The sequence below is a fragment of the Canis lupus genome, chromosome 32 (assembly GCF_048164855.1).
Source record: "Canis lupus baileyi chromosome 32, mCanLup2.hap1, whole genome shotgun sequence".
In the NCBI taxonomy this organism is placed as follows: domain Eukaryota; kingdom Metazoa; phylum Chordata; class Mammalia; order Carnivora; family Canidae; genus Canis; species Canis lupus.
Genome location: NC_132869.1, coordinates 14,477,266 through 14,491,190, shown reverse-complemented (window position 1 = coordinate 14,491,190; position 13,925 = coordinate 14,477,266). Strand labels below are relative to the sequence as shown.

The window sequence follows — 13,925 nt, the reverse complement described above, 5'->3', positions numbered from 1 at the left end:
ATTTCAATTATTATACTTTGCAGTCCTAGAATTTCCTTTTGATTTTCTGTAATTTTCATTTCTGTGCTGAGACTCTGTTTAGTCATTTAAAACATTTTCATTTGATCTTTAAATAAACTTTTAATACCTGCATTAACAAACAACTAATAGGGCAGCCCAGGTGGCTTAGTGCTCCTTCAGACTAGGGTGTGTTCCTGGAGACCGGGAATTGCGTCCCACGTCGGGCTCTCTGCCTCTCTCTCTGTGTCTCTTATGAATAAATAAATAAAATCTTTTTTTTTTAATTTTTATTTATTTATGATAGTCACACAGAGAGAGAGAGGCAGAGACACAGGCAGAGGGAGAAGCAGGCTCCATGCACCGGGAGCCCGACGTGGGATTCGATCCTGGGTCTCCAGGACCGTGCCCTGGGCCAAAGGCAGGCGCCAAACCGCTGCGCCACCCAGGGTTCCCTAAATAAATAAAATTAAAAAAAAAAACAAAAACCACAAACAACTAATATGACAACAATAGCTATCTAATTTTTTTTTTTTAAGATTTTGTTTTATTTATTCTTGAGAGAGCGAGAGGAGACAGAGGCAGAGACACAGGCAGAGGGAGAAGCAGGTTCCATACAGGTAGCCCGACATGGGACTCGATCCCGGGTCTTCAGGATCAGCCCTGGGCTGCAGGCGGCGCTAAATCGCTGCGCCACCGGGGCTGCCCTATTTTTTTTTTTAATTTTTATTTATTTATGATAGTCACACAGAGAGAGAGAGAGAAGCAGAGACACAGGCAGAGGGAGAAGCAGGCTCCATGCACCGGGAGCCCGATGTGGGATTCGATCCCGGGTCTCCAGGATCGCGCCCCGGGCCAAAGGCAGGCGCCAAACCGCTGCGCCACCCAGGGATCCCCTCTAATTTTTTTTTTAACTATGAATTACATTTCAAGTCTTTGTCTAGTAATTTATTGAATACTGGACATCACTGTGTAGATGCCGTAGAAATTATATCTTCTGAAAGGTGATGTTTCTTGATTTAGCAGATTCTTCAGTTACTGAGTGGTCACCTTAAACTACTATAGGCTTGATTTTATACTTTGTTAGCTCATATCTGTGAGATGCCCAAGGAATTTCCTAAGTTTTAACTTGGCAGGATACGATCTCCATACTCTATCTCCCCTTGCCATCTTGTCAGAGCTTGTTAGGGCAGGCCTGGGGAGGTCTTACTCTAGGGCATTGTCTTTACTCCCAAGATGCAGCCTCTCTAATGTTTCAGCTGGATGCCACAACTGTTAGAGATCGCTACCTTGGCAGGCCCAGAAATTTAGTGCCCCTTAGCACTGCTTTTAGGCCAACACTTCTTGACCACTAGTATCTACATTCCATTCTCAGCTCTGTAACAACTGCTATCTGGTAAGCATCAGGTGGTCTTGCTCTGATTATGTACAGCCCAGACCTCACCCATGGAGTCGGGCATCCCCAAGGATTTCGCGAGCTACTACTCTGTATAGCTCCGTCTTCTCTGGCGCTACCGCACTGATTCCAACTGCTTCAGCTGCTCTCCACTCTTATCTCTGTATTCTCAGCTCAGCCTCTTTACACCACAGGAAGCTGGGTGATAGTGGGGTTCAAGTGCTAAAGTTTTTATTTCAGAAGTTTCAGTTTTGCGCAACCCAAAACAGTCGATTAATATGTATTGTTCAGTTTCATAGCTGCTACTAATTCTGGAGGACAGGTCAAATTAATCATAGCCAGAAACAAAAGTCTCCGTTCCCTCAGATTTTTTGCAGTGGAATTAAGGAAGGAAAGAGGAGCAGCTGCTTTTGGGTGGCCAACTAAGAAAATAGACCTGCTGGAAGTCATGGGTAGAGGTTTGAGGGGAAAGCTGGTCTAAGTGAAAGAAAGTAGCAAGTAGAGAGAGGCAGAAATGGGAGTTGGTGAAACAAAGTTGATGGAATTGAATTGCTACACAAGTTCGGGAGACTCCTGTCCTTTATGCAGTTTGCTTACATGGACCATTAAATTTTCCCCTTTTTCTGAGATAGTTGTTTGAATTTTCATTTGAAACCCTTAGTGAGGAGAGTCTTAAAAAGAATTGGGTACAGGGATTCCTGGGTGGCTCAGCAGTTTCAGCGCCTGCCTTTGGCCGAGGGCATTATCCTGGAGTCCCGGAATCAAATCCCACATTGGGCTCCTGGCATGGAGCCTGCTTCCTCTGCCTATGTCTCTGCTTCTCTCCCTCTCTCTGTGTCTCTCATGAATAAATAAAATCTTAAAAAAAAAAAGCCGAGGGACGGGGTGTTGGGGGGCAGCTCGGGTGGCTCAGTGGTTTAGCGCTGCCTTCAGCCCAGGGTGTGGTCCTGGAAACTCCGGATGGAGGCCCACATCAGGCTCCCTGCATGGAATGGAGCCTGCTTCTCCCTTTGCCTGTGTCTGTGCCTCTCTCTCTCTCTCTCTGTATCTCTCATAAATAAATAAATAACTAAAATCTTAAAAAACAAAAGAATTGGGTACAGCCCAATTAGAAGTGAATGTTGATGTGAAGACTCAATAACCTGGACTTTGGAAATGTATTAATGCCACATGATTTGATTATCTTTTTTTTTTAATAATTTGTTTTGTTTTTAAAGATTTTATTTATTCATGAGACACAAAGAGATAGAGGCAGAGACACAGGCAGAAGGAGAAGCAGGCTCCCAGCAAGGAGCCTGATGCGGGACTTAATCCCAGGACACCGAGATCACGACCTGAGCCAAAGGCAGATGCTCAACCACTGAGCCATCCAGGTGCCCCTGGTTTGATTATCTTATTGAAACCATCAGATATGTATGTAGAGATTAGAAGTTTCCAAGGCTAGCCATTATGGGAAGTGACTATCCCCCTCATATCTATGCAGGTTCTGTTTGGTTTTGTTTTCTTGCAGATTCTCTGTCCTCATATTCTAGCAAATTTTGTTACAGGCGTATAAATGTCAAATTAAAAAGGTACACAATCTTAACATTTTTTAAAAGTAAAGATACATATTTTAGAAATGATTTTGAAGTCGCATTCACATTTTCTCTGGAATCATCCCTCGATGTATATTTTAGTTTTCATTTTCTCTTTATGAATCAGTAGCAAGTGACTTGAACTCACAAGGTTCTCCCTACCCTACCCTTTCCATACCTCTTCAGCCTCATTTCTCTCCCCCTTGCTCTTGATACTCTAGCCTCACGATTATGTTTCAGTTAAGTGAAAACTAGTTATATGGAAACTTAGAGATCTTGAAACCTTTGAACTTTGTTTTATTTTAATTTTTATTAAAGATTTTATTTACTTATTCATGAGAGACACACAGAAAGAGAGAGAGAGAGAGAGAGAGAGAGGCAGAGACACAGGCAGAGGGAGAAGCAGGCTCCATGCAGGGAGCCCGACCTGGGACTAGATCCCGGGTCTCCAGGATCAGGGCCTGGGCTGAAGGCACGCTAAACTGCTGAGCTACCCGGGCTGCCAAAACTTTGTTTTATTTTTAATAGTTCTTATCATTATTTAAAATTAGCTGGTTCATGTGTTTACTTATATATATTGTCTGACAGCTCCAACTTGGAAGCTCCCTGAGAACTGAAACCTGGTCTGTCTTATCCACTACAGTATTGTTACATAAGACAATGCTGGGCACATAGGAAGCACTCAATATTTGTTAAATAAACTAGCACTACAATAAACTATCTTAATATAAATCTTTCTGCCCTTCTAGTTTAGCATAGCCTAAAAGATATTCTAAATTTGCTCAAATTTTAGTGTTAAAATGTAGCTATTTGCATCACAAGTGTGATGTGTGTGTATGTATCAGAATCAGCAAAATAGTAAAACAAGTTTAATTTTAATTTATTAGAACCCAGTAAGTGATGATTTTAAAAGCAGAGTTTCCATCAAATTAACACTTAATTCCGGGCAAAAATACATGTAAAAAACCTAAATCTTAAGGCAGAAGTAAAATATTATAAAAACCAGCATGTCTAATACAGACTATAGAAGGTCAGAATTTTAGAGATTCACATAGTATTTTATAGCACTAAAATGTTAATACAGTCAGAAACATCAATTGGTCCAAGATTCCTCAGTTTATAAAATATCTAGACTAATTGAAGAAATTTTGCTGTATAAGTAATAGCTACCATATAATTAAGTGATTGTTTTTATGACAAACATAGGCAGGAAATTTCATGGTTTTCATTTGTAAATATTTTACAGTATTAAATATAAAGTATTACTAGAAGTATGTTTTAGATTCATCTTCCCACTCTAATGCCCAAAGGGTGTACATCAATTTTCTTTAACTCCATTTTTATAAATTCTGTGAATTATCATACCTATTCATTATAGGCCTGACTATACTCAGCAAAGGCATGAATTGCTTACTTATTTGGTAGAAATAACAATTTTAGTAAATCACTATATCTTTTCCTGGTCACTAAATAATTTCAAACTGAAGTCTAAGAATTTTTGCACCTCCGATAAATGAACAGCTTTTTTACTTCTGTAAGTTTGAATTTTTTATTAGAACCTGAGCACAAAGGGGGGAAAAAAGCATTTCATGTTTATGTGCAATTAACAGTAGTCCTTCTGAAAAACAGAGTTAACAACTTTAAATTTCTTCTTATGACCAAAATCTTTTGTTTTGGAGAGGGGGATAAAATTTAAAAGATATAAATCCAAAAACTGGGGTTAATTATAACTAGCTTATGCATTCTATGGAATAGTGTCAAAAAAGACAAATGTATTTAAAATAATTTCACAAGTCTAGCAAATATGAGGTTTATGGGTTCTTAACAACATATTAATTACAAAGATTCTTTATCTTTATTATAAACTTTTAAGCTATTTTGATAAAACGCCTGTAGACCTCACTGTACTTCTACTTATTTGTGCATTAATAAAAATCTGTTAAAACTCCTTATTTAGTACTTCCGAAAAATTCTAGTCAAATAAGATCACTATAACTACCAGAGAAGCTTTGAAATACTGATTGCAGATTCATTTCAAAGTTGATTTAGCTTCTTTCAGAATCTGGCATTTAAGTCATGAATGTTTTCACCAACTTGGACTCTGAAAATATAAAAATTTAGCCAATGATGGTTATAAAGTTAAGCAGTACTAGTATTATATGAAAAAATAAAAATTGAAAATATATTGTCAATCATGCATTTCACAATTTCATGAACTAAGGAAGGTATAACTTATATTGTTATGTCTTTGCAGGTTACTTCAACTTCCATCAGGCAGCTAATCTGCCAAAACACATCAGCATTCATGTAAAATAAAAGAAGGAGGGAAATGATTTTGCACACATGCTGTCCAGTGTTCGGCTTCCAAGTTCCAACCCCTCCTTTATGTAACCATTGTAGGTGTAACTCCATGAAGAGCATGAGATGAGGAGTAGATAGAACAGAACACCTGTTGGGCTAGCAAGAATATATTAATTTATAAAAAGTTTTTCAGCTGAGTGTTTTCACTGGAGTTATGCTATGTGCAACATATAAACTGTACAACCAATTTTTCCTATTTGTCCATTTGTGGAATTAGGCTCAATAAAATGTAAAATATACATTAGTTCATTTTAAATGCAAAGATTACAGTTTTGCTTACTTTGTTTTTGGCTCAACTGTAATAACATCAAAAAAAATCTCTGCTTTAATAATACAATATGAAAAAGTTCACCTATGTACATGGGTACATTTCTTCATTAAAATTTTTCTTAAATCTATCTCAATGTATCTTTACAACTGATCTTTACAACAAAAGTCAAAAACAACAAAGTAGAAATGATTCCATTTTACAGCACTTTAGGTTTTCTGAAGTTTTCCTTTTAGGGCTTAAAGGACATCATTGAAACGTTGCTTTCCATAGTCTGCAGGATCCATCTGAAGTTCTCGTTCTTCATCATCTGTAAGGGAAATAATTATGGATCAAGAATATTATTTTTAAAATCACTTGCAGAAAACCAATTAAATAATGCCTCCGTTTTTTTCTCAGGCTTAAGGCAGCTTTCTGCTTGTTATTTTATGCCTCCTAAAATAGGGTTCTACTTCTTAGTTGCTTGGTTAACCAGCAAAAAGTCTGCCTTCCAAAGTATTCCAATATATTGGAAGATTACTTAATTTTAACAAATCTTTTTGATGATAGGTAGATAGAAAGAAGTAGAACTAGATATAGTTAGCAAAACTTTAGGAACTTTAGGAATCCACAAACATAATATATATTATTTCTATTAGATTAAGTAGTCCTTTATTTTTTATTTATTTATTCATGAGAAACACAGAGAGTGAGGCAGAGACACAGGCAGAGGGAGAAGCAGGCTCCCTGGGGGGAGCCCGATGTGAGACTTGATCTTAGGACCCCAGGATCACGATCTGAGCTGAAGGCAGATGCTCAACCACTGAGCCACCCAGGCGTCCCGAAGTAGTCCTTTAAATTGAAGTTTTGGATAGAAATCATTGTGTAGACATTTTCATGCCTTTAAAAATCAGCTTTTTTTTCTAATTACAAAACAAATCCATATTCATCACATTAAAAAATAGAAAATAAAAGACAGGAAAATAAAAATTACTCAGAATCCCAATATTTAACATTATAGTGAACTTCTTTGCTCCTCTGCAAAGAGCTTATCAGCACCTTCTTAAATGAAATGTACTAACCAAACTTAACTTTTTCTTTACCAAAAAGAAAAAAAGTATTAATATAGTATGCTAGTAAGATCCTCAAAGTCAGGATACCTTGATGGCTCAGTGGTTGAGCATCTGCCTTTGGCTCAAGTCATCATCCCAGGATCCTGAAATCAAGTCCCACATCAGACTCCCCACAGGGAGCCTGCTTCTCCCTCTATGTCTCTGCCTCTTTCTTTGTGTCTCTCATGAATAAATAAATAAAATCTTAAAAACAAAAACAAAAACAAAAAAAAGATCCTCAAAGTCACTTTCAGTAGCTATATTAAACAGCTCCATATAATATTTTGGAGTTTGACTTATTTAGCCATTGACAGGTATTTCTGGATCCTTCTTGGGTATCATCTATCACTTCACATTATTGTTAGCTTATCTGGCAGTAGCAATCCTTTTCTAATTTCATTACAAACTACAGAATTTGAAATAAGACTGCTCAGAATTTGAAATAAGACTGCTTAAAATTATGTTAGAACAAGAATGAAAAGTAATTTAATCAAAGCAAAGAAGCTTCCTTTTTAGTATATGGCTTTTAATGACATCTTTTGGCTCCTCCACAGCCTTAAAAAAGTGCATTTCATACTTTTTGGTTCAAACTAACCCAAAAGCTTAGTTTTTGATAAACTGAGCTGTTACTATCGTAATTGACCAGAAATATAATGTTATATAGTTTAAAGAGTTATATGTTAGAATTCAAATTCATGTGTATACTATAACTTTCTGAAAACTGTTCTTTTAGATTTGATAGGTTTTCCAGGTAAAATTTTGCTCAAGAAAGATGCCATATGGTGTATGCAGTTATGTATTAACTTTACATAATGATGTATTCTTATTTCTTCTTCACGTTTATTCATAAAAAAATGCCAAATAAACCAATTTTCTTTTTCCTTTCAAAAACTTTCCTGTTAAACTTATAGAAATTCTCATTTAGAATTGCAGGCAACCATTCTGCATCATAATCTAACAAAACGATCTCATATCTTCAATAGAGTAATCCACTAGGTATGATAGTGTCAACTCTGTTACAGGTAAAGGCTGAAATTATATCCATAATCACACTGTAATCTGAAAATATGCTAATCAATCTCTTATGGTACTCTTTGTACTTTAAAAACTATCTTTGGTTTTAAAAGGAAAATAATCACTGGCACCTCTCTAGAAAACTCTCCTTAGGATCCAGTTATAGGACATCACCTAATGACTATAAACATCTTTCAGGACTTTAGTAATTAAACGAAGATTTAATCACCATGGAACAGTGGGAAAAGCAGCTATACAAAAGAGAACTCCTAAAAATTTAACAGGAAAATTATTAAAGGGAAAAAGCAGATATGTCGGTAGGTTTTTAACTAAATAATTGTAAAGACAAAATAAAAGCAAGGCTCTAGAAATAGAAAAACTGAATTCTAGTCCTGACCCAGGCACTTAACAAACCTGATCCAGTTTCTAAACCCCTTTATTTTTTTATTTTTATTTTTTCTAAACCCCTTTAGACCTTTAATTACCTCCTCAGTAAAGTACAGATAGCAACTGTTTTTTGTATCTCAAAATAAAATACTGCATATGAAAGCGGCCTTTACTTCCAAAGTCTTCTATAAATATAAGGAAGAGTTTGTTGGTTCTATTGATTTATGCTTTTAATCAATTTTTAATATGGCACCTTCACATTATTTTTCAGAATTCCAGAGGACATTTGGACTACTGAATATTTCTTACATTGAACTACCATTTACATTAACTAGAGTACATTTTCAGAGTAGCTATTCTAACCAGAATTCAAATTTCTACTGATAATCTTTTTGCATGTATTTATAAAGTATGATGAAATTACCTAACCAAATCTGATATAGAACAACAGAGAACCACTAAATAAAATTATATTTTATTTCATTTTACAAAGCAGCAAAATCTATAAATACCTCATTAATATAAAATGACTAGTAAAGGAAATGAGCATTCATAATTTATTAAATAACTCCTAAATTCCTTCTGAAGTCAAGAAAGGACCACCTTCATAAAGCAAGCTCTACCAAGCAAGAACATTTTGGGGTAACAAGGCAGTGAATGTCTCCACTAAAATGTACACATTAATCCATAGGCTAACATGCAATTATCCTCTAAAGCAGGCAGTCCTTGGGGGATCCCTGGGTGGCTCATGGTTTAGCGCCTGCCTTCAGCCCAGGGCGTGATCCTGGAGTCCCGGGATCGAGTCCTGCATGGAGCCTCCTTCTCCCTCTGCCTGTCTCTCTGCCTCTCTCTCTGTGTGTCTCTCATGAATAAATAAATAAAATCTTTAAAAAAATATTCAATAAACACTTTAGTGCTTGCAGTGTGGAAGACATATTCTAAGTGCTGAACAAATATCTGAATCATATAATCCACATAACAACAGGTAAATACATTTCTATTTTACAGATAAGGATATTGAGGTATAGAGGGTAGGTAATTCACAAGGTCATAGAACTGCTAAGTGGTGGAGCTATGATTCAAATCCAGGCCATCTGGCTCCAGAATCCAGGCACTTAAGCTTCCTTCCATAAATAAACCTAGTTATATGCAGATCATATTCTGTTAAGCAAACTTGAAGCTTCTATGGGACTAAAGATAAGAAAAAGAGAATTTGTAAACCTCCATCTCCTTAATACAATAAAGAATGAATTAAAAGACATATTCATCAGATGTGTAGTGTTTCCAGAGTTAATCTATCCATTGGGTCACTTAAAAGAAGGCAGGAAAAAGAATTTTTTATACCAATATAAATAAAATTCTTTTAGGGTGCTTCAGGAAACCAGGAATTAAAAAATCAGAATTAACCAGGATTGTAAACACAGGAAAAATTGGCTTCACTCAATTCTTTAAGAAAACATTCTACAGGTAGTGCTGTCCCAAATGATCAATACATATGAACAAGCATCAGAGATAAAGCTGGAATCCTCTATCTCTCTAATGGCAGAGATGATGCCAAAATCTCCATTTCATAATCAAGAATTTTGGGGACCAAAGCCAGAATATCCTTAGCTGAATCCAGAACTTCAGTACTGCAACTAGAATCTCTAATCCTAGGGACCCAACAGATTGAGAAAAAGAACACTACTAATATTAGAGCAAAAGAGCCCCTACTGCTAGAACCTTGAGTATTTCTAAAGTGCATGTTTCAGTTTTTTTGTTTGTTTGTTTTGTTTCAGTTTTTTTAATTGAAGTATAGTTGATACAACATTATATTAGTTTCAGGTGTATAACATAGTGATTCCCTAAGTTTAAACATTAGTTCTCCAAAAAGTATAGCAATCATCTATTACCAGCATGTTTCAGTTTTTGATATCTCTGGCTGCAGAGTCTCAATGGTGGTAGTAAAGTTTCCACTTTCTTTCCTGAGCTTGGAAGAAGATATGTTTGAGGCACGCTCAAATAAGAAACACATTTTCCCATAATACCTGTGTTATACATAGGGCTTCCACTGTGAATGTGACCACAGAATTTCAGAACTGAGTAGGACCATCTACTGTAGTTCAAGATTCACATTACAGATGAAGGATTGTGGCCCAGAGAGTTTAGGTGTCTTGAAACATAATACACAGCTGGTCTCCTAACTCAGCCTAATGTTTTTTTCCCCACTCTATTCTACTGCCTGCTTTGGCTACAAGTGCACAAACAGGCCTGGAAACCCAACCGTTATTTCTACATTGAAACTATGAAGAAATGCTTTTAAATTCTAAATATTCTAGCTTAATACTAAACATTTAGAATCCAAATTGTTGATAAACAAGGGAACACCTATAATTGCCTCTTCCCACTTTTTGGACTGTTAATACTACACCTAAAGAATCCCTGAAAATAGGGCAGTTCAGCAGTTTAGCGGCGCCTTTGGCCCACGGCATGATCCTGGAGACTCTGGATTGAGTCCCACATCAGGCTCCCTGAATGGAGCCTGTTCTCCCTCTGCCTGCGTTTCTGCCTCTCTCTCTGTGTCTCTCATGAATAAATAAATAAAATCTTAAAAAAAAAAAAAAACGAATCCCTGAAAATATGTTTAAAATTATTTGGGTCTACAATATTCTTTTTTAGTCTGTTCACTCAAACTTATGCTTCTTCATCTGCTGCAGCTGATGTTCTTGAAACTTTGTTCCCTATGATAAAGGGTCCCCTTGGTAGCTATCCTATCTTTCTGCTGCTGTCATCTAGGGAACCCCAAAATGGGATAAAAAAAGTTAAGTGGCAACCTCCAGCTCAACTAAGATTCACCTGCAAATGAGGAAACTCCTAAATTTAACAATCCCCTCCCTACTTCATTGAGGGTATCATTTAGGTCAGTTCCTCATATTCCTTAGAACTGATGCATTTATTCCCTTGTGGAAGGAAAGGCAGAGCAACATGAGGGTACTGGAGATCTAAAGTGTAAAGTGGCAATGAGAACTGGGGGTGAGGGAGGGAGAAGGGTACAGAGGAGAGAGAGAGAGAGAGAGAGAGAGGGAGAGAGAGAGAGAGAGAGGGAGAGAACTAAAGATAAATGTACCTACTATGGATAAAAGCCAAACAAAATACCTGAAATTCTGTGATAAAAGTCATTAATGTTAAGATAGCCTAAAACATAAGAAATTATTTGCTCTAATAAAAACCTCAAAATTATCCAATGAAATGATAAAAGATCTTATAAAAGAAAACCTAACAATGTTTAAAGTTTAAACTAAGTTTATAAGACCAGAAGTTACGGGGTTATTATTCTAGTCACAGTTTAAGATAAAAACTCAATGAGAAAGCATAAAATTATTAGTTAACAACATTTACCCAGGGTCCTATGTATTATAAATACTATGAGGAAGTGGGGGGATGGGTGAATATAAAGGCAGAAAAAGATACAAACAAAATATAAGGCAAAATAAATGAAAATTCCTGCCCTCCAAGAGCTTACAATCTAATTTGTGATATGATATATAAGCACAACAAAGCCTGAAAACAATGTTATAAATAATTGCAAAAAAAATCCAAACAAATCACAAAAGCAATAAGAAAAAATGGTAACATTTATGAAAAATGGATGAGATTATAGAAAAGGTGGGTATAATTTATTCAATGGCTCCAAACAGTGTTTGAGAAGGTCTCATTAATATATCCTTGTATAACTCTTAGAATTATCTTTTTCTTTTCTTTCTTTTTTTTTTTAAGAATTATCTTTTTCTATTCCCAACAACCATTCTTCCAAAACTAGAATGTACTAACGAAACGATGCCTGTGAAACAATGCCTGCGTGGGAGTCAGTCTCTAGTTTCCCTTTTTCTATTAACTATGTAGCATTTTAGGAGAACTATATTTTCTTTTGAGTTTTATAAAAACAAACCCTGTCGGGTGCCTTGGTGGCTCAGTTGATTAAGTGGCTGCCTTCAGGTAGGGTCAAGATCTCTGGGTCCTGGGATCCAGCCCTACATCCATCCCCTGCTCAGCGGAGAATCTGCTTCTCCCTCTCCCTCTGCTCCTCCTTTTGCCCCCACCCCCCACCCCTTGCTGGTGTGAGTGCACGTGCTCTTTCTCCAATAAATGAATAAAATCTTAAAAAAAAAGGCAGAAACAAAAAATCACCCTTATCATGAACCTAAATAAAATTTGATTACTTTAAAAAGAGTTAAAGGGAAAAAAAAAGAGCTAAGGAAGAAATTAAGGCAGTTTACATTAGAAAATATTTCATGCATCACATTATAAAATCTAATACATCACACATTACGTTCATAATCAACTTTTACAGAAAAGAGAAAAACTTCCACAAATATTACTAAATGGTATTAGCAGGCAAAAAAGAGGCCTAATAACTTGCAATAACGCAACATACTTTGATATGCATGCATGGGTAGGCTGCATGCACACAGGTAGATTCTGAACTTTTAATAACTTAAAAGCTCAGAAGTTACACAGTTAACAAGGAAAATATGTTGAATCTGTGTATTAAACATGAAACAGACAAAACTTTACAAACCATTAAATATAAATTTTCAGCTCAGAAAAAATTTCAAAAACAGCCTTCCTATACTGAATTAGTAGTGAGATCATCTTATATTCATTGTGGAGGAGACTTCCTTTTGGTGCTTCCCTTATAACAAAAAGGCTGTCTGGTTAATATTTGTACCTAAAATAATGAAATTTTTTCAGATGAGAAACTGGAAAGGAATTATTTTCTGAGAATATTTGCTTTACATAAACTCTAGAGCTATTTCAAGCAATTTAAATCTAAAATTTCTGAATATTGTTGAGTTTCAAATTATAACGATATCAGTAATACATGTAAGATAATTAAAATGAAAATACTTAAATAAAATAATTAAAATCTACAAATATGACTATGATAAAATTGTTTTCAAAATAAAATTGAAAACTACACAGGATCTCTTTGTATTAAGAATGTAATTCTACTAATAAGTGGGGAAAATTCTACACAAATTCAACCAAAAAATTTAGAGGTGGGTTTCACGGTCACAGCATGGAGGCCAGGCCCACGCTCACCTTGGACGTCTTCCTCTCCACCATCACCATCTTCTTCCTCATTGTAAGCCAGCTCAGCCTGCTTGTCTGCCTCGTACTCACCTACGTTACCATCATCCCCATTATAATCCGCCAGTTTAGAGCCATGCTGCGGATCAACAGGGGATTCATTCTCATCAAAGAATCGGCCTGTGAAGTAGGTAGAGGATTAATTCAAGAGTAAAGAGAGAAGAAAAGAAGGGACCTACACTGGAGGCAGACCAGAAAGTAGACAAGTGAAACCTGGCAACTTTCAGGGTACTGGTTATAAAAAAGATACATTTGGGGAAGGCTATCCAAGACAAAAAAGAAATAAGAATGAAGATTGAAAATAATTTTTTAAAAGAATTTCTCTTTTGTGTTAATTTCAGTACTTGCTACTTGAGGTTTGAATATTTTCTGAAAGAAAAGGTTACCATTTTCAGGACTGTATTCCTAATAACCAATGACTTCTCCAATACAAGTATTTATCTAATTTACCACTTTAGGAGAACAATAAATAATCTTATTACTAGATATAATACATATTTGAAATCTGTAGTCATTTGCTGCTTTATTAAATATCACTTTCTATTAATAATTTAGGTACTTTTCTTTGTAAAAATAAACAAGTACTAGGCAGACTAGTTTCTTTTCGGACGCTAAGACAAACTAACATAACTGATGGCTCTATCAAGTTCCTTCAGTGATAGTGACTTATGATAGTCTTGTATTTCCAAGGAGGGATGGCAGAAAGA

At 35.9% G+C, this 13,925-nt stretch overlaps 1 protein-coding gene across 4 annotated transcripts in view; it reads right to left on the bottom strand.

Annotated features, from left to right (window-relative positions):
* Positions 1-3,831: 3,831 nt before the first annotated feature.
* The window catches only part of GOLM2 (golgi membrane protein 2), a 100,032-nt gene continuing 89,938 nt past the window's right edge, over positions 3,832-13,925 (bottom strand). For 3 of the 4 annotated variants that reach the window (XM_072808199.1, XM_072808198.1, XM_072808200.1), the window contains 2 exons: positions 13,171-13,338; positions 3,832-5,906 (listed from right to left, as the gene is read on the bottom strand). In XM_072808199.1, the coding sequence (XP_072664300.1) occupies positions 5,836-5,906; positions 13,171-13,338 (239 nt within the window). In that variant the 3' untranslated portion in view covers positions 3,832-5,835. The remainder of the gene's footprint in view (positions 5,907-13,170; positions 13,339-13,925) is intronic. The other variant, XM_072808201.1, reaches the window with a different exon arrangement.